Consider the following 27,993-nt stretch of genomic DNA (forward strand, 5'->3'; position numbering starts at 1 on the left):
TATGTGCATTTTTGTTGTTCTTTTATGTGTTGGCCTTTAGTCTTATTTTAAACTGAGTCCAAAAATCAGGTCTTTGGTCCACATTTAGGTCCTGAACCATATTTTTAGGAGCTTTGGGTTACATGTTGTCCACCAATTAGGAGCCACGTGTAGTTTGTCATCATCTGAACATTATTTTTTGTCACATTCACATAAATGATCTGAGGTGGCTTCACCTGTTGGTAAACAAATACTAGTTAATGGGTTAACTAGTTATGTGGACACGCTTTAGGTAAAGGTGAGCTTGTTGCTGAGTCATCATTTGGACAACACATTGTACCCATTAGTCGAAGTTGAGTTAAACTAAATCTAGAGGAGCTGCTGCTCTGTTCTGAGCACCTCACCATGTTGCACTTTGACCAGGCAAACCATGGTGGTTTCTAGAAGCTCTGTCCTCCAGGATCTCCACAGGTCCAACCTCCTACAAGTGTAAACGTCTCAAACCTGAGGAGTGTTCTCAGTAGAGTCAGGCCTACAGTTTAAACCTGGTTTACTCAAGCCATCTGTGACCATGCTGGCTTTAACCATTCCATCAAACTCTTCTCAGCGTGGAGCTCCCCAGTTGAGCCAAGTCAGCTGACAGTGTTTAGCTGAAGTGCTCGTCTTCATTGGATCCACAAGATCAATCACAGATTTAATGATTGGAGACGTGAGGGCGCATGCGCTGCAGCTTTTATGGTGAATAAGTAGCCAATAGAAACCAATGCTGAGACCAACAGGATGTGATGTCATCTGTTACTGAACAGTGAGAATAAAGGATGGACACGTTTAAAAAGTTTCTGTGGTTTGAACATTTTAAAAGTAGTAAAAGATTAAAGATGTTATTTAAGTTAATTTATTATAGAAAACAACTGAAGCATGTGATCACACACTGATCAGGGGAGGTTTTTTTTTTTTTTTACACTTGTCAGCATTAAATAAAAGTATGATGCTGTAACTCAATTAAATAAAAGACTGTTACTATGGCAACTAAGGTGCTTTCTCTTTAATGAAATGGCCATTCCAGTTAGAACCAGGCTTAACTGAGCTTGACTGTCAGGTTAAACCTGGTTTAGTGTCGTCATTTGGACTGTTTTTATTTTACGGTGAAACCAAACCTCGCTCAGAAACTCATCTCTCCATAACTCTGAGCAGGAAGTCACATTATTGATATTCAAATTTAACCACCTCTGTCATTTTGTGTATTTTGAGTCATTTTTGTTGTCCTTTTGTGTGGTTTTGTTGTCCAATGTGGAGCCATCCAGTTACTGTTGTTCTAGACCAGTGCTGTTAGGGTTTGACTAGTCACACACCGCCCATAGTTTATTGAAAGTGTAACATCTGATGAACGATGTGAGCCCAAAACGTTACACTTTAATTCAACTTTCCTATTGGAGCTGTATCTGGTTTGCTGACTCACCTTTACTTCTTTTGTCATGGTTTAACTTGTTACCATGGTAATTAGTGACTGGCTTTTGATAATAAATGTCACGTCCACAAGTTTTCACCTCAATCCAAACTGGTTGTTCTACCACTGGTGTTGTGGTTTGACTGTTGATCATGTTATCTTGTGACTGACTAATGACGTGCTGGATGATTAGTGCTAAAATCTCTACGTGTGCAGCATTCAGAGACGTAAAGCTTTGTTCATGTCATCACCAACACTCCACAGGAGATGTTCTTTATTTCAGTCACATTGTGTGGACGTGAACTCAGGTTTGGCACTTTAGAAGAAAACATTTACAAAAAACATTTCAACTGCAGGAGTGAGAATATGAAAGGTTAAACGTCACGATGAGTCTGTGCGGTGTTGACCTCAGAGAGAGAGAAGGAACTGTTATCACACCTGATCCCAGAGTCACATGATCAACATTAATGTGAGCATAAGAATAATCTGAGCTTTAACATCGGAAATAAAGGCTGTGCGACTTTGTCGTTATAGGTATTTTTTGGAGTCATTTTGGGTCTTTGTTCTCACTTTGTAGTCCACAAGTGGGTTTTTGGAATCATTTTGTGTATTTTTCTGCCATTTCATGTGTATTTAGAGTATTTTTGAGCGGTCACTCTGGGGTTCGACACTAAACTAGTTCTAGGTCTACCTACTCCTGCTGCACTACCAAATCTCTGGATCTGGTTCCTCTCGTCCTCACTTGGTTCATCTGCTTCCCTCTTTCTTCTCACTGGTTCTTTCTTGGTTCATCTGGTTCCTCTGATTTTCTATTGGTTCCCTTGTTTTCCTCTTGGTTCCTCCTGTTCTCTTTTGGTTCTGCTGGTTCTCTCTTGGTTCCTCCTGTTCTCTCTGGTCTTTGCTGTTCTGCTGCGTCCATCGAGAGGAGCTGCGTAGGGTTTGAGGGAACCCAGGCCTCCTGAGCAGAGGAACCCTGGAGGAAACGACGAGGAGGCTCTGCAGGGCCACGGGGTCGTGGGACGCGTTGGCACAGTGGGAACGAGAGACGGAGTTTAGGATGGGACCGTCGGGACGTGGACGGGTGTCCTGCCTGAGAGTGAGCGAGTCGCTGACTGGAACGCAGAAACAGAAAAGTTGGAGAGAAACTGCTTTTCAAACACGTAAAATGTCCCCTGAGCTGATTTAAGGTTTTCAATTAAAAGCCATAAGAGCACAAAAAAACCCACTCAGTATGATTTAAACAAAACATGTAATTAGAGATAATTACTAGGTAAGAAAAAAGTGAAGTATTCTGTTTTAATAAAACCATGTCCACCTAATGATCGCCACCTATTAGATTAATGGAGATCGCCTTCAAAATAAGAGTGCAATGTCCCTTTTCATGTTTGGAGAACATAGAAAATGTCTGTGAGCTGCTTTTCATTCGCAAACCACAAGTTGAAACCGTGTGATTGGTTCGTCAGGAGTCGGTCCTCAGCAGTGAAGCTGGATGGACTTAACAAATTAAAATGTGTTATAATAACACTTTATTTTGAAGTTGTGTGTATGTACGGTAAGATGTTTAATGTGTGTTTGTTCATTTCATTAAAGTTTTTCTGCTTGAATAAAAAGTTTAGCAGGAAACACAAATCATTGTGTAAATCAGTGTTTCCCAAAAGGGGGTACGCGAAAGTAATACGGGGGAGAGAGAGAGAGGAAAATGATCAAATAAAGGGTGAGTCTTGGTCCCACCCCAGGCATGAGATGAATGGAAATGCTAAAAACTATAGAAATAAATCTATTCTGTAGGAACTAAATCAACCTTGGGGTCAGGACCCCATGTGGGGTCACCTGAAATTTTGGAAAAATTAAAATGGATTTTTGAAATGTTTGAATTATTATTCTTTAAAAAAATAAAACACACAATCTTGAAAAACTATTTCTACACTTTCACTTTGTTAAAGGCACACCACGGACTTTGTGACCTAAAGAGTTGACCCATATTTTAAATGATTCCTCAGGCCAATATACAGCGCTTGGCAGTATCAATGCTCCGAGAGGGGTTTCCCTCTTGAAATACCGACCATGCAAGTTTGGAGAGACGGACCATCTTTCACTAGGTCATGTGACCTGGAGAACGTTTTACTCTACGGCAGTCACGTGACCACAGACTCAGCAGGCAGCAGGGCCAGGGAGTAGGGGGGGAGCGCCACCGATGCAGCAAGGAGGGCCGAGCGGAGAGGAGGGCCGCGGCACAAGCCCAGCCCCGCTTCGCACCCCAGCCTGACAGACCCAGCCCTTAGAGCCAATCCTTATCTCAAAGTTACAGTCAACTACTGTCTACAAACACAATCAAAAGACAAGGGAGGCTGGCCTGACTGACTGTTGTTTTTGCAACATTGCTGGGGCGCTTGACTTGAAAGTTACAGGTCTAGCGCCCCCTAGTGGCCATAAGTCACACAGTGTGCCTTTAAATATAAATCTAGTTCAACTAAAGTGCAGTAATAAATACATAAATAAATTTATTAATGGTGGTTGAAGCCTCCACAGAGTAGTCTCACCTGACCAGGGGCCTCTGTGGGGGGACACGTGGACCCCCGCCACTCTTCTCAGGCTGTCGGGCTCATACAGTGGGAATCCCACCTCATCCATGATGGGCTGCAGGGAGCGATGCTGATGCTGCTGCAAATGTTAGCAAACGTTAGCAAATGTAAGCGAACGTGTCTCTGAGCATGACTTCACTCAAACTTGCGCCAAGTATCGATTGTTTTTTTTTTTTTTTTTTTTTTAAACCTTTTCTGCTTTTTCACTAAAATATGCAGGTAGGTCTTCACAGAAATGTTGACACTGTTTGTTAAAGGAACCAATATATTGTTTACTGGAATATTCTGACCAATATATCGATAATCGCAGTATCGTCATATCGTGAGATAATCGTTATCGTGAGCTTTGTATCGCGTATCATATCGTGAGGTACCCAGAGGTTCCCACCTCATCTCTGAATTTTACCTATCCTGTTGAATAATGTATAAAAATAAAAAAGGAATAATAATCGGTAAGCACATAATAAAACATCTTAGATGGAATTATCACTCAATTTACGTAATGATTAGCCTAATGACATTTTCAGCAAGAGAAGCAATCTCATTTTTGGGGGAAAAAATAAATCTACCAAACATTTGTTGATTAAACATATAGCAGAATTACAACATATTCATCCACCTGTAAAATACAACAACTTTAATAAGAGGCTGAGGTTGAGAGACTGAGTCTTAAATTATTCTCCACGGAAAGTCTTGTTCTATGTTTTGTTTCATGTTTGTCGAAGCTGAAAATCCACATTCACACAAGTACTGGTAGCAAAGGTTTAACTAGCGTGAAGCAACGCTACGTCTCGCCACATTTTTGCTTTTTGATTGTTTCTCTGTCACCACTAGAGGGCAGTCTTACAGAGGCCAATGTGTCATTTGTGGCAATGCATGAAGGCTCCTGACTGCTGCTCTAATTATATTCTAGTTTATGAATGTTGTCAAACTGTTTTTACTTTTAATTCACGTACCCTCAATGACGATTTGCGTACCACTGAGGTTACCTGTACCCCACTTTAGGAACCTAAGCCTCAGGCCATGGAAGATTCCAATACATTTTGGAGGGAATCTGGATCCAATATTTGGATTTGGAATCAGTTCCAAAAATAGAAAAATCCTTCTCTCTCTCGCCATTGTAGGAATTTCAAATATTAATATCTTGGTTCATAATTGATCGATCCTAATGAGATTCAGTTTGGTTCCTCAGTTATCTCACTGAGTTTAATCTGGATTGAATCCAGGTCTGCACATTCCATGGTGATTGTTCTAAAAAAAAAAAGTTATTAATGGGGATATACTGTACATTTTGTTGAGTGGATGATGACCATGAATCATAATAATTATTGCTCCAGTTTTGTGTGAATTGAAATGATAGGAGAGTTTGTTTGAATGATCAGATTCTTCTGCAGTTTTTCTCCAGTCTGTGTCTCACCTCAGTCTGGACTCCTCCTCCTCCTCCTCCTCCTCCTCCTCCTCCTCCTCCTCCTCGTGCCGTCTGACTCTGCAGCATTTCTTGGACCAGTTCCACCACTCCCAGCTCCTGCAGCAGCTTCTTCCTCTGGATCAGAGCGTCCATCCTCTCCTGCTCCCCCCTGACCTCCTCCTGATCCTCCTCCTGATTGGACGCAGGGGGCTGTGACGTGAAGAAAATAGAGAAAGCCTTGATTGGGTTTGTTTTTCCAGCCTCTGAGTGTCTATGCATGAACAACACAGGCAGGACGGACAGAACGTCACGGAATGACGTGTAAAATCAGGCGTGTTCTGAGTTTGTTGGTTTGCACATTTAGCTCTGTGCTGCGTTCACTGACATGTTATGTTTTATTCCGATCACTGTTATTTTTCTATTTATTATTCACCCTACACTGTAAACCCAAACATTCAACGTAATTAAATAGATTAAGTAGTTTATACTCAAAGTGATGGAAAAAAGTTCTACTAACTTAATTATTTAAGTTGGTGTAACATGTTCATTCATTTTTTGAGTAACTTTAACTAATAATTTTTGAGGAAATGGAACTATATTTGTTTATAAGTAAGCATAACTTAAAAACACAACTTAAGTACAACTTAATTGAATTAAGAAAGTAATTACATACTAAAAATGATAAAGTCCTGTTGTTTCAAATAGGGATTATTTAAAAATACTGTTTCTAAAAACAACCTTTTAAGTTCTGGAAAATGTTGACTTTTAGGTTAATCAACTTTAAAACATTCAGGCAATCGATTGCCTTCATTTTTTTAGTTCTGGTAACTTATTCCGGTGTACAGTGTAATGACTTCAACTGTCACACTAAAGATGGACAAAAAAAAAAATGAAATTCTGAAAACAATCAACAAACAAATAAACAAACCGTTTCCTGCGTCGTCAATTCTGTTTGTTATGATTAAAAACTGAACACGTCCATAAATCATCTACGAACGTGTGTCCATCCATCGACTGGAAATAACTAAACACTTCCACTGGGTGTTGAAATATTTTAAAAACAGGCCTTTATGTATGTATCGATATATAGTGTTAATAAATGTGTCAATACAAACTGTTAATATATGTATTAATATAAAGTGTTGATACATGTATTAACATTTTATATTGATAAATGTATCAAATCGAGAGTGTGCGTGACTACTCAAGAGCCAGACCTTCTGGATGATGCTCAGTAGATCATCTTCAAATGGTGCCGATCGACTGATTAATAGACTTTGTTGCTGCATTAACTCAGATCAATGGCATCAACAGATCAATAGGTTTCTGTCTAAATCTACCCTTAAGAGCAAAGTGACAGGACCTCGCGGAATATCCACATTAAATCAGGAGGAAAGAAATATAGGTTTTAGGCTAGGTTTTAAAGTTGTTTTTTTGTTTTGTTTTTATGAAAAAAAAATATATATATCTATATATATATATATATTTGTTTATTTTGTTTTCTACATTATTAAATGTTAGTGCTGCATACAGAGAAGTCCACCAGCTTCCGTTTGAACTTCTTCTAATGTCATTTTGTGCTACTGTGCACTCACCTCTCTACATTGAACAAGCAAAATGTTCATTTAAAAATAGGGTGGTCTCACGCACCTACTAGTGGCTCAATGTTAGTGAATTTCCCACAGTAGGTGAGCAAACAGCGCCACCAAAGGAATTAGGGACGCACCTGGTTTACCACTTTTTATTTCAGATCTTAGTGAATCCGCCCCTCAGTGTGATCAGGTGTTAATGTGTTACCATCAGTAACACAGGAAAGAAGAGTTTTTTTTAAATTATTACTTTTTAATAACTATGATTTCCTTTTACCAATAGGTGGCGCTATGACGACGGTTGGGTTAAACCATAACTGGAGGTGCTTGATTTGTTTGTGTGGGTATAAAACAGATATAAATCATTAGACAATAAGGTAACATTGTGTAATCTTTGGGAATGTGTGTTTGTGGTAGTGTGGTAGAAATAAATAACAGTACTTACCCAGATCAGGGAAATCCTCAGTGTACTGAAGTAATAGTTCTTCAGTACACTAGAATTCTGACATCATCACTGTAGAGAGTGATGATGTCAGAATTTTGCAGAAGTTCCACAGGGATGATGTCATCAGTGCCAGCTGAGAGCCAATACAATTTTCAAGGGGGCGCCATTGAGTCATTTTGCCATTCACATGTCCAATTCCCCCAAAATATCAAATTTTTCACCAGTCCTAATAGGCGTTCAAAATTTCATGATTTTTTTTAACGTGTTAAAGCCCTAAAAAATGTGATAATTTCACCATAAATAAAATAATAATAATAATAATAATAATAGAAATGAGGTGCATTACATTAGGGTGCTACGCACCGTTGTGCTTGGGCCCTAATAATAATTGCAAAATATAATGTTCTGATTGTGCACATCAGGCTTAATGTTTGTCTCTGTCCTTCATTTGATCATCAAACAGGCTGTGAATGTGTAACAGATAAATGTGACTCAATAGAAACGCTTTGGTACTAAAGCCTCTATAACTGAAGCCCTTTTCCCAATACGTCAATTGCAAACCCGCCGCCTCCGCCCGAACATAAAGCTGACTCACATTAGACAGAAAAAAAGCTTTTAACTAAAAAAAAATGTGTAAATGATGCAGTTCAACAGCAGCTCAGAGGTTCATGTGTGAATGTATAACATTATTTTGGTAGTGTGCTTAATAAATCCTTAAATTTAAAGTAACAACTTTGTAGAAACATATGTACGCCACCTCAGGACTTGACGTGAAAGACCGCACATTTACACGCTCACTCCAGTTTCTGAACATCCGGATTTTTCCTTGGATTTTGGTCTGCCCGTTTTTTTGGGCGTACGCACCTATTATACATGAGGCCCCTGATGTTTGAATGAAAGTTTCAACGCACCGGCTGAGGGGCGGGGTTTGATCCTCGCCGTGGTTTGGCCTTTTCTCCGGCCGTCTCCCCCTGCAGCTCTCTCCTCCGGCCCCCCCTCTGCTCCATCTGCTCCTCCTTCAGACGAAGCTTCTGCAGCTGTTGCCTGAGACACACAAACACACTTCGTCATTTTAACATCATCTCTCATGTACTCAGGATGAATCAAGAGTCACATGAAGGTACCTGGCGCACTCCTCTCTGGCCTTGGAAGCTGCCGTCTCCTGGAAGAGCGAGCTGCTGTGTTTGAAGTACTTCTCGTACTTGTCGCCTCCTTCCCGGGGGTAGATCCTCCTGAAGCCCCCCAGGTGTTTGGCCTCGTAGCGCTCCATCTGCTCCACAGACGCGGCCTGGCACTGACGCATCTCTTCCGTCCTGCTGGGAACACTGTTTTATGAGAGCAGGAGGTCATGAATCCTCTGTGTGTTTGACAGAGACGAGCTTACCGAGCCTTTCTGGAGCGGTTCTGCTGCAGCCGCTCCTTCACCCTGCGTCTCTCCTCTTTGGTGATCTTACGGCGGTCGCAGGCGCCGAGGTTGATGAGGATGAGCGTGTCGTAGAGCAGGGCGTCCTTCACCTCGCGGTCCAGCAGAGAGTCGGTGGTGAAACTCGGGGAGTGATTTACCTGATCACAGCATCAATAAACTTGATCAGTAAGATTCAGTGACTTATAAAAGTATTTAACGATAACGAGTAACTAAACACCACTTTTTTCTGCTGAATACATATGTATTTGGGTATTAAAGCTGCAGTTTGCAGAATCCTCTCTCCGCTCCTTTTTGAAACCGAAACTCAACCTCCCATACCGGTGTCTTTTGTGAACGCTCTTAGCAACTTTTTTCTCAACAGACACATAGTGACAAGTGTATGGATTTTATCTTGTGTTATTGGAGATTTTTTGGTGTTTTGGAGACTCTAACGTGAATGCACGTATTACTCTGTAGTTACAGTCCTGGGCAGCGGCTGCTGCTGTTGGCTCGTCCCCGCGACAAGCACACACAGCTGTGATCTCAGCTGCCTGTCGCTCTGGGCAGACTGATAACCATCACTCCCTATCCAGACTATAAAATTAATTCAACTTGAATAAGCTTCTCTTGGTTTACACGCATGTCTGTTATCACTCTCTCTCTGACACCAGTGTGTGTGTGGGGCGGTGTCGGACCCTGGGCAGTCAGGGAGGGTCCATGAGGACACAAAGCGATCCGTTCTCCTCTCACAACCCTCAGTGAGCATTGATTGACAGCTCCATGTGTAGCTGTGCTCTGCTGCTGTAATGTCAGTGACTCTGTGCTTCTATAAAGAGCAGATTCAGCTCTAATCAGGGGGTTCATCAATATATGTGTGAGTAATTACAGACACATCATGTGCGTATCCTCGTCTGTCCCTGCGTGTACCTTTTGTCACTGTGTGTGTGTGTGTGTGAGTGGTGTTCCTGGGCTTGTGGCTGGAGAGCAGGAGCTGTTTGCCCATGAATGTTGTAGGGTTGTGTGTGCCCTTGATTATAGGGACACAGCTCAACTGTCACTGTGCAGCGCTGCAGGGCCACCAGATGCTGTGAGTGGGCGTGTCTTATCTGCTGCAGGAGCAACGCCATAATTAAGGCATTGTTTGAATTTTCCTCTGGTGGCAGGTCAGCAGAAACTTGGGGTTTAGTTACACTTTAAATACACTTTGGAAATAGTTTTAAACTAAAAAAAGGATGGATAAATGAATGGATAGATAAATGAATGGATAGATAAATTAATGGATAGATAAATTAATGGGTAGATAAATGAATGGATAGATAAAGGAAAGAATGAGGGATGGTTGGATGAATGAATGAATGAAGGATGGATGGATTAATGGATGAATAGATACATTAATGAACAAAGGATGGTTGGAGGAATTAATGGATAAATGAATGGATGAATAAATTGATTAATGAATGGATATATAAATGAATGAATGGATAAATTCATGAATAAAGGATGGTTGCAGGAATGAAGGATGGATGGATTAATGAATGAATGGCTAATGAAGGACTGGAGGTGGTACCTCCAACAGCCAGGGGCGGAGCCTGTGGTCCAGCAGCACATCAAAGCCCAGGATCTCGAAGCAGGCGCTGGCTGAGCTGTGCTGGGGGAAGCAGGTGTGGTAGTTGTGCGTGAGCACCGGGTGGGCGGAGATCAGCGTCTTTATGACCAGGTCCTCGATGTCGCTCCATAGCTTCTCTGTGTTGAAGCTGCACGACTGCAGGTGTCTGTTCAGGCTGGACAGTTTCCTGAAGGACACATGAAGGACATCTTCATGAAAGGACCAACGGACGCCTCCCTCCAGGGGAGGAGCTCCGTTTGCTCACCGTTTGCTGCCCGTGTCCTGGTCCCGGACAAAGTTACGGCTGTTCTTGTTGATGGAGTAGTTGGTGAGATGCATGCACTCATCGACCTGACACACACACACACACACACACACACACACACACACACACACACACACACACACACACACACACACACACACACACACACACACACACACACACACACGTGTGTGAGTGGGATTGGAACGGACCGGTGTCACTGAGCAGGTGCAGGAGATGAGTGAAAAAATCCAAGAAGGAGATTATCAGTGGAAGCTCATATTTTCACCAGCGTTTAACCAGATGAATCTTAGGCCATTGAAGATTCCATGACATTTTGGAGGGGATCGGGATTAATTCAGAAAAAGAAAAATCTTTCTGTCATCATTGGTAAAAATTCAAAAATTCCTATCTGATCGATTATGAAATTTGATGCAATTATATTGGGTTGGTTTTTCAATCACTGTACAAAGTTTATTCTGGGTTGTATCCAGATTGTGCATTTAATTTATTAAAACAACCTTTTTTTCTTTTTTGCAGATGTATTGCTCAATTAGTCCACACATGCTGTTCTTAGAGAGATGCATGCTGGGAAGTGGAAGGAGTGGCAGCAGGAGGACTGAGTGTGAGGGTTATTACTGAATTGTAATTGTAATTGCATAATTGATAATTCATTACAATTATGACTTAATTATAATTTTTATAGTTATTGAAAATATATATATTGATGTAATTGGAATTGAATTGAAAACCTGTGGAACCATGTTACAGTTCTATGACTGTATACTAAATATTAATACCATATTTTTCATTGATTAGGAAGCCTAACAAGGTAACCAAGAGATGAGAAACAAATTAGATGATAGATAATATTTTAGTGTATTTTACAGCTGATTTAAGACATGGGTCAAAACTGACCCGTTATCATAAACGATGCTAACAGAAAGCTAACACAAAATGAAGGTCACGTTTTATGGTCTTATTTATTAAATGCTCAGTAGTTGTGATCAATTGTAAATTAACTTTAGTAATTGGGAATGTAATTGTAATTGAATTTCAGGGGGAAAAAATGTTGAAATCTTAACTGTAATTGGAAAAAATGCCAGTCACCATAAATGTAATGAAGTTGGAATTGAACATGGATAATTGAAGATGTAATTGTAATTGAAATAAGTAATTGACCCCAACCCTGGTTATTACATGCTGCATTGATCTTGTGATCCAGAGAGCGGCTGGTGGTGCTCACCACGTTGCTGTGGGTTGGTTCGCTGTACTTGGTGGTGCAGAAGCGAGCCAGTCCCTCTTTGAACATGAATATGTGGAACGGGTCACACGAGGTCACCAGCACGTAGATCCGCAGGTCAAACTTGTAGCCGTCGATGATAAGAGGCTGTGAAAGTAAGCTGTGTCTCAGCCAGTGGGTCTCAAACCTTATTTGGGTGAACTTTTAAGTCCATTGCCTTAACACACAAAAACTAAATCAAACTAATCACCTGCATAAAAAACAAATGCAAAACGTGCAGCAGTCAAAAATACAGAAATAAAGAAACATTGTTTACAATCTGTGACAAAAAACTTCAGAAAACAAAAAAGGAAAATATGTTTTTAGGTCAGCTATTGGAAGTTTGTTTTTTGTTTCTCTCCATGTGAAGTACATGCCGACAATAATAATAATAATAATAATAATAAGTAATTAATAATAAGATAATGACTATTAATATAGACATATATACATGTAGTGCATTTTTCTATTTTTGCACTTTAGTTCCACGTTACATTTTGTTCCCGGTCCCTATCTAATGCAGTCCAACAATTTAATGCACTGCTATATTTTTGGCTTCTCGTTATTACTTTCTTAATGTGTAGGTGTTTTGTTTAGTGTTAATGATCTTTATTAGAGAGGCATTTAAGACGTTTGGCATGAAATTGAATTTTTTTTCTACTTCTGTTTTTCGCACTCCACACACTTTGAGAAGCACTGGTCTAAGCTGTGAGGCTAAATACTCGTGTTCTAGGCTCCACACTCACCCGGGACACGTAAACCTGGCAGATCATGTGCTCTCCAGATGGGACGTCCTTGCTGGATTTGGTGAGGAGGATGCCTTTGCCCTGGCAGCCCGTCTCTGGTTTGCAGATGTACGTACGGTTCTTTTTGGCCCTGGTGTAAGCCTGGAAGTCGCTGTAGCTGCACAGTACAAAGAGTTGTTGCGTTAAGAATTGGAGCAAGAAGAAAAAAGTGTGTGTATGTGAGAGTGAAGGTGCAAACGCACTCTGCAGGGAGACACCAGGTCCGGGGGAAGATGTTGTACTCTTTGGGGAACAGCTTCAGCATCCGATTCATGTTCCTTGCAAGAAAATCTTTACGGCAGATCTCACTCATTCCCGGGAAGTGGTTTATTTTCTACAAGACAAGATGAGCAGAATGCAGGTTAATGTTTCAGAAGCATATTTAGTCACTTTACTGCAAAGGTTTGGGACCAAAAAGTGGATCACACAACATTTGTAACAGTTTGTGGCCTGTAGAAAAGTGCGGCTGTCAAGTATATATATATATAATGTTGTAAATTATGTTGTAAAATTATTTGTCAGTAGATTAGGGCAGTTCTTCTCAAAATGTGTGGCGCCCCCCCCTGGTGGGGAATAGAGGTGAAAGGTGGGGTGCAACAAACTTTTCAGTTTCATGACAAACGCCTTTCTGAGATCATTAACTCTAAACAAGAAACCTACACACAAAGAAAGTAATAGTGAACCTAAAAATGTACCAGAAATTAAAAGAGCATTAAATTGTAAGTCTGCATTAGATATGGTCCGGAAACTAAATGTAACGTGGAACTAAAGTGCAAAAAATAATGATTTAAAAATAATTTCCTCTTTGGTTTTCTTAAGCTTTTTGCCACAGATTGCAAACAATGTTCTTTTATTTCCTGTTTTTTTTTTTTACTAATTAGCTATTAGTCATTAAATTTAGCATCGGGTTAGTTAAGGCAGGCACAGAAGGCAAGCTAGCCAGCCCCATCAGCTGACATTATCTATTCTCTAATCAGCTAATCATCCAGCTGATCATGTCTATGCTTCCCATTGGTTAGCGTTTAATCACAGCGCTGTATTTAAACCACTGCACACATGCCTACTTCCGCACGCTTCGTCTGCAAACGCCTAGCAATCATCTAGAATGTTATGGCTCAGATCATCAGATGAATCATTCAGCTTACCTTGCTGCTCATCAGAAGATCCAAGGACAGCGTTTTCCTTTTTAACCTTTTTTTAGCCAAAGTACATCTTTTCATTGAAAAAAAGCCCAAGGCACACCACCAACCGAAAATGTAAAAAAAAAAATCAACTTTGTAACCAATATTAACAATATACAGTCATTCTTATCAAAGTGTCTTGGATAACAATCAAATAAACAATGTTGGTTAATGCAAATTCTGGCTGGTGCGGTACAAAGTGAGCCGGCGACTGCGTCCATGCTTGTGTTTTTTGGAAACGCAAACATTTACATTTAACATGTATTAATTGCTTCATTTTGGATTCTATCGTCTCTATTTAACCGCAAAACTCTTAGCATTAATAGACAATGCAGCACCAGTTTTCCCAGCTTCAACATGTGGTGGAAGTGGAGCACCAGGAGCTGCAGCAGCAGTTGGACAGTGAGGCAGCTGAGCTACCTGGAATGCTGGGGACCTCTGTGGAGCAGCCTACTCCCCAGCATGCTCTGCAAAGAATTGACCACCAGGATGCTCCCATGACACCTCAGCCTTCAAATCGACCGGATTTAACTTAAAGTGGATTTAAGTGTTAAGTGTAATTCGGATATAAGTTTAATTCGGAATTAAATTAGCATTAGGAATTAAGTGTTTACAAGGTCAGGTTAAAGAGAAATTCACTTTTATTCCGCTTTAAAGAGGAATTAAAGCTCCCATGTAAACGTGCCCAATAAGATTAAAGCCCTAAGGGCAAATCCTCCACCGAGGACAAAGAGAAAAGTAAAATCATTTCTGAGTTTGGCCGGCTGGTACCGTCGTTTCATCCCCAACGCCTCTGCTAGATCAGCTGCTATAAGTAATTTGACCAGAAAATCCAGCCTTAATAAGGTAAAATGAACGGCAGAGTGCAATGCTGCTTTTCTTAACCTGAAAAACGGTGTTTGTCTGGAGAGCCTGTGTTGAAGTGTCCAGATTTCACCAAACCATTTACAGTGCAGACTGATGCGTCGGGAGTTAGACTTGGAGCTAAGAAAATATGAATCAAATAAGAACCCCCCCCTCAGTTGGTATGGCCCAAAGATGTCTCTGATGACATCATCAACTCTGACTAGGCAGGAAAAATTGGTCCTGCAAGTAGTATCCAGCTGCAGCCCCGGAGCAGAAGCCCCTGACGGGACACAAGCCTCTGGCTGGGCAGATGTGCTACTGCCTGCAATACTTACCTTTCTTTTTTACTAACCCTAACCACTACCAACTCCACTTCCTGTACGTATCTTTGCTTCAAAATCCTGAGTTTATTAAATTATTGGAAGAGGAAATCAAAAAAATGTTGAGCTTAACATTGGTTCAACAGAAAAGATTAGTACAGTTTGGGAGGCTTCTAAAGCTTATTTGAGGGGAAGGGTAATAGCATACACACGGACAAGACCAAGGAGATGATAGTGGACATGAGGAACTGTCTATCCTGGAACAGGAAGTGGAGAGGGTGAGCAGTATAAATAACCTGGGGGTCCACATCACTGAAGACTTCACCTGGTCCCTCAACACCACACAGCTGGTGAAGAAGGCTCAACAGCAGCTGTATTTCCTGAGGAGGCTGAGGAAATTTGACATGTCACCAAAAGTCCTCACCAACTTCTACAGCTGCATCATTGAGTCCATCCTCACCAGCTGTATCACCGTGTGGTACGGCAACACCACTGCTATGAACCGCCTGCAGAGAGTGGTGAAGACAGCATCAAAGATCACCAGGACTCCACTCCTCTCTCAGCAGAGCATCTACAAGTGCAGAGTTCACAGCATAGAGTTGGCTCCATCAATAAAGACCCCATACACCCCCAACACGGTCTGTTCACACTTCTACCCTCAGGAAGGAGGTACAGAAGTGTGAAATGCAGGACCACCAGACTGAGGAACTCCTTCTTCCCCTCTGCCATCAGACACCTCAACAGCCTATAGGACTGGATATATTTCACTATGCACACTTTATATTTGACTTTTCTATATTTTCTACCGTGTACATATTTATACTTATCTTTATTACTTTTTAAATTATTATAATTATTGTTACTATACTTTTCTCTTGATTTGTTTTCTTTGTTTGTTTTTTTTTTTTGTGGCATCCAGTGTAGTGAGCAAAATCGAAATTTCATTGTACAGGGAAACATGTATCTTTACTGTGCAGATGACAGTAAAGACTTTGAATCTTTGAATCATACGCCAGTAAAAAAAAGAAAGAACAATCTCAAAAAGTTAAAACGACAGAGGCGGAGCTTAAGGAAAGGGAGAGGAAGCTATCTGAACATTTTAAAGAAGCAACAATAAGACATATTTGTGACCTTAAAATGTAGATTAATGAAATATACAATAAGAAAGTGGAATATGCTTTATTCGGGATGAACACAAATTTATATGAGAGTGGGAAAAAGTCTGGAAAGCTTCTGGTCCGACAGCTTAAAAAGAAGGAATCAAACTATTCAATACGTGCAGTTCAAGATGAGTCGGGAATACTTAGAACCAGCACAGGGGATATCAACAACGTCTTAACATTTTATAGCAAACTTTATGACTCACAAGTAAAACATGATGTACATGAATGTGGTAATTTGGACAGTCCATTAACAATAGAAGACGTAAAAAAGGCTATGTACCTATACTATAAAAAGTTTGCAGACAGATTAGCCCATGTATTGGTTGAAGTTTATAACGAATCATTTGTCTTGGGAAAGTTACCAGATACCTTTAATGAAGCTTTAATTTCTCTAATCTATAAGAATGACAAAGATCCTAAAGATCCAGGAAGTTATAGACCAATAAGCCTAATTAATGTAGACTGTGAAATCCTGACTAAAGTTATTGCTCTCAGAATGGAAAAAGTATTACCTGATCTAATTCACCCAGATCAGGTGGGGTTTTGTGAAGGGAAAAACATCATCAGATAATGTCAGGAGGCTCCTACATCTTATGTGGCAGAATTGTAATAGTGTGGTCGTAGCTGCTCTGTCACTGGAAGACCAAAAGGCTTTTGACAGGGTGGGAAGTTTCCTGCAATACACTATCAAAGCATTCAGATTTGGGGAAGGTTTAATTAAGTGGATTAGGGTGATTTATTCTCATTTTAGAGCTGCAGTTTTGACGAATGGATTGATCTCATCCTTTTTTAAATTTAAGCGTGGTACGAAACAAGGTGACGCTCTTAGCCCACTTCTCTTTACACTGTATTTGGAGCCGTTAGTGGCAGCAGTGAGGGCTCACAACGATATTAGAAGAGTAGAGATGAGATCAGTAGAACATAAGACGTTTTGTATGCTGATGATATACTGCTGCTTGTCAGTGACCCTTCTTCTGCCATTACAAAGGTTCTGTCTACAATTAGAGCATTTTCAAAATTATGAGGCTATACAATTAATTGAAAAAAATCAAAAGCTATGCCAGTATCAAAAGGTTGTTTCAAAAGTCCCCTATCTGTGTTCCAGTTAAGATGGGTTCCTACTGCCATGAAATATCTGGGGGTGAAACTATGCCCGGAGTTGACCAATATAATTTCAATTAATATGAAACCACTGCTTCAAAACAAATCTGGATAAGTGGAAACTATTAAATCTTACTCTGTGGGGTAAAGTGAATACTATTAAGATGCTTGTCGATCTACAGTTAAATTATATTTCAGTGATGATACCAATAACTATTAATAATGCTTTTTATAAACAATATAATAATTTGATAAGGACGTTTCTCTGGAATGGCAAGAAACCAAGACTAGGACTACAGAAACTTTTTACTGTTAGGGAGTCGGGACTCGGGAGGGTTGGCACGACTGTATAATATTGCATTTGAAATTAACGAACTGTCTAGACATAGGAGAACTCAGGGAAAAAAAAGGGTGGGTGAATGTTGAGGGGGCATGTGTTGCTCTGTCAACAAAATCCAATCATACAACATTGACAGTGGGCATGGACTAGGGCACATAAGATACTAGGAATTTCTCCATTTAAACAAAAATACTCTCCGTTTTGGAACAACCCAGCACTACGTATAGATAAATCTCCATTTTTATGAAATAAATGGTTGGAAAAAGGGATTAAAAAAATAGAACAGAGATGATAATTACATGTCACTCAATATGTTAAAAGACTTGTTTAATTTGACAGACAAAGGGAATTTCTGGAAAGTAACTAGAAATCAGAAGTAGTGTAGGCTCTGTTTTTAGTTTAAACCATCTACAGTCCTCATTTTATTATAAAAAATATTCTGAATAACCAACGTACATTAGATGATTGATTGAAATTGAGTTGGCAAAAGGATTTGAATACTGATATCAGTGGCAAAGTTTGGCATAGCATTATCTCAAATGTGGGTTGGGCTACTAGAAATGCTAGGAGTAAATTTATTCATCTTAAGATTGTGCATCATTATTCTTTTACACCATCAAGATTATTCAAAATGGGTCTTTTACAAAACGGTAACTGTTGGAAATGTGGAACTGACATTGGTCTGTATCTTCATGTATTCTGGGACTGTCCTGTGATAGCTTCATTTTGGACTGAGATCATTAAAAAGCTGGAAGAATGGGTAGGTCTACCTATACCAGCCACTCCACAGCAGTGCTTACTGGGAGATAAATCGATTGTGCCCGCTAGATTCACTCCAGAAATGTATGGATTTGTGGTGGCGGGTTTTAGTGTGGCTGCCTGACTTATTTTGAGAATTTGGAAAAGTCCCCAAAAACCACAGATGGAAGACTGGATTAAACTCATGACAGCGAACATTTCATTTGGGAGGTTATTGTCTAAAGTGCATTACGTCCAGGATAAAACAAACAATACATGGACTTACTTTTTATCATTCATTAAAGGAACTGTTGCCTCTTCAGTGACTTGATTTTATTCAATGTGCCATTACAACTTTTGTTTTAATACTGAGTGTTTTGTTATGTTTTGTTTTTGTTCATGAAAATAAAATTAAAATCAATAAAAAAACATGTGACACACGGTCACAGGTGAGGTGAGTGATTTAAGGAGGACTAAAACATTTTGAAACACTGCTGCACAGAGTCATGTCATTGGTGAGAGAGAGCCGGGGCCACTACCTGGTACGGCTTCATGTCCTTGACACGGTCCAGAGACACAGAGCAGTCGGTCCAGAACAGAGTCCAGTCTTCACCCTCCATCGCCTCCCTGAGGCCGTATCTACGGGCAGCGCGCCGGACTGCAGCAGACCAAAGGTGCATTTACATAACATGGCTAGGGATGGGTACCTTTCACATTTGAACCGATACTAGGTACCTGTGAATCCTTATCGGCACTCAACGGTACCAATTTTCAGTACTTTTGTGTGGTAATGAATGGAAAATAAATAAAATCTCAAAATGTTCCAATTTACCATAGTTATTACTTATAATAATAATAATGATAATAATACAGTAATTATTCTTAATCATGAAAACTCTAAACTACAACTACGCAGTGTTTCAAAAAACAAATGCATAAATTAAAAAGTAGCTCTATGTGACAGCAGTCTATATTGTGACTATTTCACTTGCATTTGTGCCCATAGATGAAACCTTTGTGTCTCTCTGTTGCCAATAGAAGCAAGTTTTGGTTCAGTGCTATTGCTAGTGCCAGAGCTTAATTTGTTCTAATCCTGTTTATCTTAAGAGTAGGGCTGATCAATGAATCAAAATTCAATTACAATTCGATTATTACACCCAACAATTATAATAATAAAATAAATAAATAAATAAATATATATATATATATATATATATATATATATATATATATATATACGTATTTATTTTTAACACGTTTTATTTGCTAAATAAAACAAACCCACAATTTCGGACATCTACAAATAATAAAGTTTGTCACACACATGTTATTAATATTAACTTTGAGTTGTTTAATCCACGCACATGCAAGCTCCTCCCCTCCACCCCGCCGCTCTCAAAGCTAAAGCGAGCCTGCAGGCCAACACGAGGAAAGTTGTTGCTAGTGGTCTTGAAATATGGCAGGAGAAAAACAGCAAAAATGCAAAAATTCTCTCCTATTTCCCATTCCCACTTTGGGTTTAATGATGAAGACCTAGAGCAAAGACACATCACGTGTGTGTAAAGTAAACATACTTGATTTTAGTGCTTGAAGGATTTAGTTTAAAGAATATATTTTGTTTTTTTTGTACAAAAAATAGCTTTTTGGTTGACAAATAATCGTTTGAATAATCGTGATTATTATTTTTTCTATAATCGAGCAGCCCGACCTAAGAGCCATGTGTGGAAGGAGCCTGTTTTGTTTACGAGGCGAAGGTAGAATCTGATTAAAGAGCAGAGTGAGGAGCACCCTTATACTGTCTCTTTAATGTCAGACATTTCTCTCTGTTTCATCGGGTTGGACATAATATCTCTGAGCTCCACTTCAGACGTAGCTCTGAAGCCCATTGCAGATTGTTCTCAACTCTCCTGTAGTCGAACATCAAGCTGTTCAGGAGTGAAGCTCACAATTACACCTGTCACGTTTGTGCGTGAAGCGGAGGTTCAGCAGGTGCTCAGTCTGCAGCGCATTTTAAAAAGCGGAGCCATTACTTTCGTGTTCTTTCTATTAGCCATCGCTGAACCCGCAGCTACTGATGACATTACGCTCTTGTGTGTGCAATATTGTGTTCAGGTACTGCACGGGAAATCCCCTGCTCTTCCATTCCCTCACAGTCACAAGGATGCGTTTAGGTACCGAAACATGGTACTGTTTGATTTGAAATGAATTGCTACCAGGTAGTACCGAAGGAATTCGGTCGGTACCTAAAAAAACTACCAAATTCGGTACCGATTCCTAGACACGGCACATGAAAGTCCAAACATGCAAATCTCTGCATTTGACATCCAATCCAAACCAGTGGTCAGCAACACGTGGCTCTAAGGCCTACCATGGGTTTGATTGAGTATCATAAGGTTCAAACTCAACTGGTGATCATGTAAACTGGGATTAAGTCAGACTCAATCATGAATTATTATGGACACTAATTTCACCTGATGGACAACCATCCATCATCAGTAAACATGACACGAGGGTCAAGTTTACTAACCCTGGTCAGTAAACTTGTTAGGATGAGCTTGATCTTATCTTCTTACTGTGATACTCTCTGTGGATGTTGTTCTGCTTTCTCCCTTTGATTTCTTCCTTTCCTCTACATGCCATTTTCCCCCGATTTAAATAATCCTTATAGTAATAAAGGAATATAACGATCTGATCTCCTTCATGATTCTGTGCTCTGTGAAGTGAACGTACCGCTCTCATATTTGCAGTTGCTCAGGTTGATCCCATATCATCTGAAAGAGAGAAGGCACAGAGAGAAGGACAGACTCCTGCTTTGCTGAACAATCCTAGAACAACTTTTATGTGTGGGAGAAGATAGAGTTTTGCGGCATTTACAAATTCTTTGTTTACGTGACAGTTCAACTTTTTGGAGATCTGAGGATTCACACTTTAAAGGCTTGGAAGAGATTTCTAATAGTAACCACACAGTAGTTCACAATGTATAGACACCCTTTTTTCTTTTTGAGAAATCACCATGACATGTGCAATCCAGATCTGATCCAGATGAAACTCGGTAAGGTAATTGAAAAACCAATCCGAAATAACTGAGTGAAATCTCATAAAGATCGGTCATTTACAAACTGAGACATGACTTTTTGAAATTTTGCCAGTGAAGAGAAATAGACATGGTCCAGAATTAGTATAGGGTCATTCCATGTCATTTCAACACATTGTCAAAACATCCCATGAACTTTGGTCTCAAAAATTATTCAATAGTCACACTGTAAATTTTTAGTTTGATCGATTGAATACTTTTTGAGATATAGCCAATTTAGGTCAATTTTCATGGGTCCTTATTTTTCTTTCATTTTCAGCTTCCAATATCTCAGGAACTACATCACATAGGAAACATACATTTGGTATCGTAATACAGCTCCACCTACTCTCTGAGAATATACTGTACATCTGCTATACATCATATGGTGGACATTCCAGCTCCACTAAATTGGAAAAAAGTTTGCCGGGGTTTGGGGCTGGAACATGTTTGGGCCTTCAAGAAACAACTTTGAATATGGCTCAGCTCCCTGTAATTTGATCAGCTTTGAGCTATGTACATAGACTGTTCACATCCAACAGTAAAGTACCTCTTCCTGTTCTTCCTCCTTTTCTTGTTGACGATACAGATGCCAGCGGTGCTTTCCTCGCCCTCTTCCTCTGCCTGCTGCTCACATCTCTGAGCGTCGTCGTTCTGGTCGGAGCCGTCCACGGTCAGACCCATCCTGAGTGAGCAGACACAAACCAATCACTGCACTCCGTTTGTTCCTCAGCACCTCAGGGTGTTTTAATGGGCTCACACAGAACAGAGTACACGCAGTGTGTGTGTATCTGTTTCTGTTCCTCTCATCAGGCGAGTGCTCTGGCTGTCAGCAGGCCGTCACACGCCGCCATTCAAAGGTTATTGTGGAAGGACGGACACAGGCAGAGTGTAACACTAGGATGCCAACGAGGGATCCGATCCTCACACCCTGCAGCGCTCAGTAAATAATAAACACTCACTGTGTGTATCAGTTCAAAGCTTAGTCAGATATCTAAACACGTTTTATAACATATACAATTAACAGATGTTTGCAATAGTAATGAAAGTCACAGTTTTACATACAGTAGGGCTAAGACTTCATTGTGTTAATTGCGATTAATTAATCACAGAAAAATACAGTAATGCACTAAAAAAAAATAACGAAGTTAGTCGCTATTTTTTGCACACCAAACAGCGTGGAACTTTTCTCATTTCACAAGTTTCCGGTATACCCATAATACTGGTATGCATACGGGTGAACCAGAGGAGAAGTGATTGCTGTACTTCGTGGACGTTAATTTTCGTTTAAATAAAAACACCGGATGGAAAACAAAAGCCCATTTTTGTGCAAATTGTGCAAGAAAGAGTTTGCAGATCACCGGAGCTCGTCTAGCCTCAGCTACCACCTCAATGCTAAACATGTAGCAGCTAGCACCTCAATGCTAAACATGTAGCAGCGATACCGATAGCTTCGTCTGACCCAACATATGAACTGCTATGTAGAAAGATTGTTTCAAACTATAATCATCGGCTTCATCAGTTGCTCTGTTTATTTCATGTCACAGATATTCTAACTTTTTTTCACTGTTCACTTTCCACTTCTCTGGAATGTTCTGAAAGTGCTGTTTTTTTATTTTAATACACAAAAACACATTTGTTTTCGACAGTTTACAGAAAATCCTGATAAGCACGAATATAGCTTACTTAAATTTAAGTTCGTGTTTTGTGAACAATGCAATCATAATATTCTTTATTCGTATTGTACATTACTGTATGTTAGCACTCAGTGATGAAAATAATAGTTGTTTAAGCTCATTTATTGTTTACTTGATTCAGTCATATACCAACATCCATTTAAATTGCAAAACATGTCTCATGTCAAACATTGTTAGGCCACTAATTTAATTGAGACTAATCAAAATTAATCTCATTAAGTCTCAAATTATTATTATTTTACTTTTTTATCGAGTCCCACCACTAGTTTTAGAATACCAAGCCTTCCCAACATTGAGTTAAAAGGTGAACGGTAGTTTATTATTATTATTAATATTAATATTATTATTATGCCATCCACTGTATAATCTGCCCCAGACATCTCAGTACAGTCTACAGAAACACCTCAGTGTCAGCGCATCATAACCCCTCATTAATGACCATTTACACATTTTATATCTATATATCTATACGAACAGTAAAAGTCATTCAAACAGATTCAAGCAGCTTTATTTAACAAACACTGTTTTCTTCACTATTTTACGGTTTAGCCACAGCAGCTGCACCGTGATGAGTTCAAGCAGTTCTTAACATCAGCTGTGTTTATTTAAACAGAAAATTACGATTCATTTTTCCTTCAGTCTTAGTAAAGTCATCAGAATTATTCTTCAGTTTTATTAAAAGTTAACTCAACTGAATTTAAAATGATTTTAGTGGAATAAATCTGTATTTTTGATTTCTATACCAGACATCGGCAACTGGAGGCCTGGGAGCCACATACGGCCCTCTGACTAATTTTGCGCGGCCCCCAAATTAAATCAAGAAAATTACTCAAACAATTACACACACATAAAAAAACAAATACACAAAAGGACAAAAAAAAAAACACGTAAAAAATACCAACAAAAACACATTAAGAAATCTCTTTGCTCCAGAAACACACAAGATGACTGAAAATACACAAAAATAACACAACAGATAAAACAACAACAAAAAAAACCATATATATATATATAAAAATACAACAGAAATGACTCAAAAACCAACCATTCAACAATAAACAAAACAACAACAAAAAGACACAAAAAGACAAAAAAAAACCAAAAGCACACAAAGTATTTGCTTCCTGTGTTCATGCTCTGATTGGTTGGTATTCTAACACTGACATGAGTGTTGTTCATGTGACCCTCAGATTGAATACAATCACATGTTTGTGGCCCTGCCCCTTGTGATTAAAGTTGCCCATCTCTGGTCTAAACTGTCTGATCAGCTGACAATCACTGCTCTATGTCACATGAACTAACTGTGAGGACTTGCTCGTCTGGCCGTGGTAAAATAAATGGCGTTCAGCTCCTGTTGCGTGTCGCTCCTCGGGTAGCGTCTGCAGCGTCTCGGCCTTAAGGTCCTATCTGGTGTCTTGAAGGGTGAAGGTGAGTTCAAGGAGACCTTCTCTGTTGCCAGGATTGGTTAAGGATGGACGTCCCGTGAACGTGGCGGGAGGTTTGGGTGCTGGGTGACAGTATGCTGAGCATCGATCTGGATAATCCAGGCCCTGAACTGTGAGCTTTACCCTGCAGCTGAGACGGCCCACTGACCCCAGCACGGATACAGTTACAGCCTGCCCACGACAACAACAACAGGCGAGCCAACAACACCCGGGTAATAGCTGGATCGGCTGTCGTCAGGTAACAATGAGCAGCTCGGGCACAGACCACTTTAATTGCTGATTGACACTGAACAATGTTCAGCGTTGCGAATGGAGCTCATCCCAGCGCGCTGCCCACCAATAATGTCTGCTTGTAATGTTCTGACGTCAAGAAACGCTGCAACAAATGTGTCTAAAAGTGTAAAAACTTTAGAATTCTGAACATTTTTAAAGCACAACTCAAGAGGTTTATGAACAAAACAAATACGATTTAGTATACATTCTATTGAAATTACATTATTTGTTGACAACGGCCATTGAAATGAAAATGTATAAATTTGACCCATATATTTAGATAAAATTAGATAATATAATAAGACATTTAAAATAAGGGATATTAGATATGTTTTAAAGCCTGGACTACTTTGAAAAAAAAAACTTGACAGAATAAAAGCAAATACTAAAATTAAGTCCAGAAAAAAAATTTCAGGGTCGCGAGGGTCTGCCGGTGCCAATCTCTGGCTCACAGTGTAGGCTAGGCGGGGGTACACCCTAGACAGGGCACCAGTCCATCGCAGGGCAACACACACACAGACAAATAACCACTCATACTCACATTCACTCCTACGGGTAATTTAGAGACTAATCAACCTAACAGTCATGTTTTCAGATTGTGGGAGGAAGCTGGAGAACCTGGAGGAAACACAGGGAGAACATGCAAACTCCACACAGAAAAGACCCAAGTGTCCACCCCAGGGCTTGAACCCGGGACCTTCTTGCGCCGATTTTCAGAGATTATCTAAGAATAATTACGGCTTAACACATATAATGTTAGGAAATCTGCACATTTTAAAATCTTAAACGTACATCAACAATAAGTTGAAGAATTGTTTAGAAGTTTTTCACAAAAATGAAACAAAAACAGTATAAAATGTCCCAGGCTCAAACTACAGGCCCCATGGGAGCAAATGTTTGACTTGTATGTATATAATAATAATAATAATAATAATAATAATAATAATAAACGAAGCACTTCACAATCACAGACAGACTCACCTGCACTTTCATCCTACATTAATGAGGACAGAGAGACTCTTGGACGTCCTTTAAAGGCTGTTGATGTGTTTCTGGAGCCTTCTGCATCGATGAGCCTCATCCCATCTCTGAGCTGCGTTGGCCTGTGGAGCAGATTTGTATCATCACGCTGAGCTCAGACTGACTTACGTGCTCGCTGCCGTGGATCTGGTGACCGATTAGAGGCAGTGATCACCCACACCTGATCCCTCCTGAAATGATGGAGAGAAAATGAGCAGCAGAGCTCAAACACTTAGTCCCTGATGTTTGTTGACCTTAAAGAGGAGAGGTGCTGTTCGATTTAAATCTGGGCTGAAAAGAGGTGTGAGCGAGCCGTAGGGATGTAAGGATAAATCGGCTAAAAATCAATAGAAATAAGAGGGGATTCTTACAGTTTTACATGTTTCCACATACGCTGGTGGGGAAAATTGACACATTGACTTTAATGGAAACGTGTCAGCTCTGTTGCCATGACGCATGATATGATGTGTTTTTCTGTCATTTTGTGTGTTATAGAGTCCTTTTTTGTGTTTACTTTGGGGGCCGCACAAAATTAGACTGAAGGCCGCATGTGGCCCTCGGGCCGCCAGTTGCTCCATGTCTTTAATGTCGATGTAAGCAATGTTTATTTTGATAGAGCTATGTAATGTGAAAGCGGCTGCATTTCTTCTTCTACTGTAAATAACCACTTGTGTCTTGAAAATGATTCTTATTTCTATTCCCCCGCAAACAAAGAGGTGGATTTTTACCCTTGTCAGCAGAAATATACAAAATTGTCCCATAAGTCATGGGCACCCGACCTTGGAGTCAGGACCCCATTTGGGGTCGCGAGACACTGGGAGGGGGTCGCCAGATGCCTTCATGAAACTAAGAATATTTTATTACTAATAATAAATTTAACAATTTGAGCCCATTGTTGAACATTTTTACCCTTTTTCTGCAACTACACCAATCTTGCCATATTTTAACCTATTTTCATCACTTTTTCTTGCCACATTTTTGCTCCTTTTAAAGCATTTTTGCTACATTACTCCGATTTCTGCCACTTCTCTATCAAATTCCAATGCTTTTTCTGCACATTTTTTCCACTTTCAAGACATTTTCAGCATCTATAAACCCTTTCCACCACTTTTCCCACCTAATGTCACATATGTTGCCCCATTATTGTCACTCTTGGTCTCTTTTCACCATATTTCAGTTTTTTTTTTTGCGAATTTAACCACATTCACAATTTGTCATGTCCATTATTTGCCAGTTTAAACTAATTATTCCTACTTTTTAAGCTACATTACCCAATTTCTGCCTCTTTTAAGCCAATATTGACACTTTGAACCCTTTTTACCACTTTTTCGGTCTGTTGTTTTTGGCCATTCTAGTTTGCAACTTGTCACTAATTTCTGTGGTTTTTAGAATCCCATATCATCACCTTTTCCACCATTTTTGGTCACTTTTAAACCATTTTACACACGATTTCCATCTTGAAGATGACTATACTACGGCACAAAACATACTAAACTTCCTGTATAACAGTGGATATTATTCAGATAAATAAACAAATGTGGTTATCACAAATTCATAAAACAATGGACCATCATTTTGCTGACTTTATAGATCAGAAATTCAGGGGTTAAAAAATAAATATGAACCGTATTACGTCAGAAAGATTTTTAAGTAATAAAAGTTTAATGAATGAACCAACAGATTAATAAGAAAACAGATTAAAAACCAAAGTCAGGTCAAAATAAAGTTAGCGAAACAGCAGCGCGTGCTCGACTCCTGTGTGGTGGTCGCCATGGTAACCGACGTTTTTTCGGTCAGAGCGGTTTTAAAAGTGCAAAAGACGGTCAGACAATGACTTTAATGCACATACACGTTACTTTACCTGTAAAATATGACGCTGTACATCCTCTGCGAAGAAGCAGGAGCTAAAAACCAGCCACTTGTGAAGTAAAAGTCGGGTTTTCTGTCGCTTCCTCTCCGCCTGATGAGCCGCGTGCTACTAACAGACATCAACCAATCACAAG

At 39.8% G+C, this 27,993-nt stretch overlaps 1 protein-coding gene across 1 annotated transcript; it reads right to left on the minus strand.

The window, feature by feature from the left end:
- Positions 1 to 1,744: 1,744 nt before the first annotated feature.
- Positions 1,745 to 27,990, minus strand: LOC114470098 (tubulin tyrosine ligase-like family, member 6). The gene is made up of 17 exons (XM_028458112.1): positions 27,852 to 27,990; positions 25,952 to 26,073; positions 22,106 to 22,240; positions 21,213 to 21,250; positions 19,022 to 19,140; positions 12,997 to 13,127; positions 12,755 to 12,911; positions 11,973 to 12,116; positions 10,727 to 10,812; positions 10,423 to 10,648; positions 8,835 to 9,013; positions 8,575 to 8,763; positions 8,362 to 8,494; positions 5,480 to 5,626; positions 5,426 to 5,449; positions 3,967 to 4,087; positions 1,745 to 2,538 (listed from the first exon to the last, which is right to left on the minus strand). Exons 3-17 carry the CDS (start codon positions 22,237 to 22,239, stop codon positions 2,174 to 2,176), a joined length of 2,193 nt encoding a protein of 730 aa, XP_028313913.1. The 5' UTR covers position 22,240; positions 25,952 to 26,073; positions 27,852 to 27,990; the 3' UTR covers positions 1,745 to 2,173.
- Between the last annotated feature and the right edge of the window lie 3 nt (positions 27,991 to 27,993).

Source organism: Gouania willdenowi, chromosome 9, assembly GCF_900634775.1.
Source record: "Gouania willdenowi chromosome 9, fGouWil2.1, whole genome shotgun sequence".
Classification (NCBI taxonomy): Eukaryota; Metazoa; Chordata; class Actinopteri; order Blenniiformes; family Gobiesocidae; genus Gouania; species Gouania willdenowi.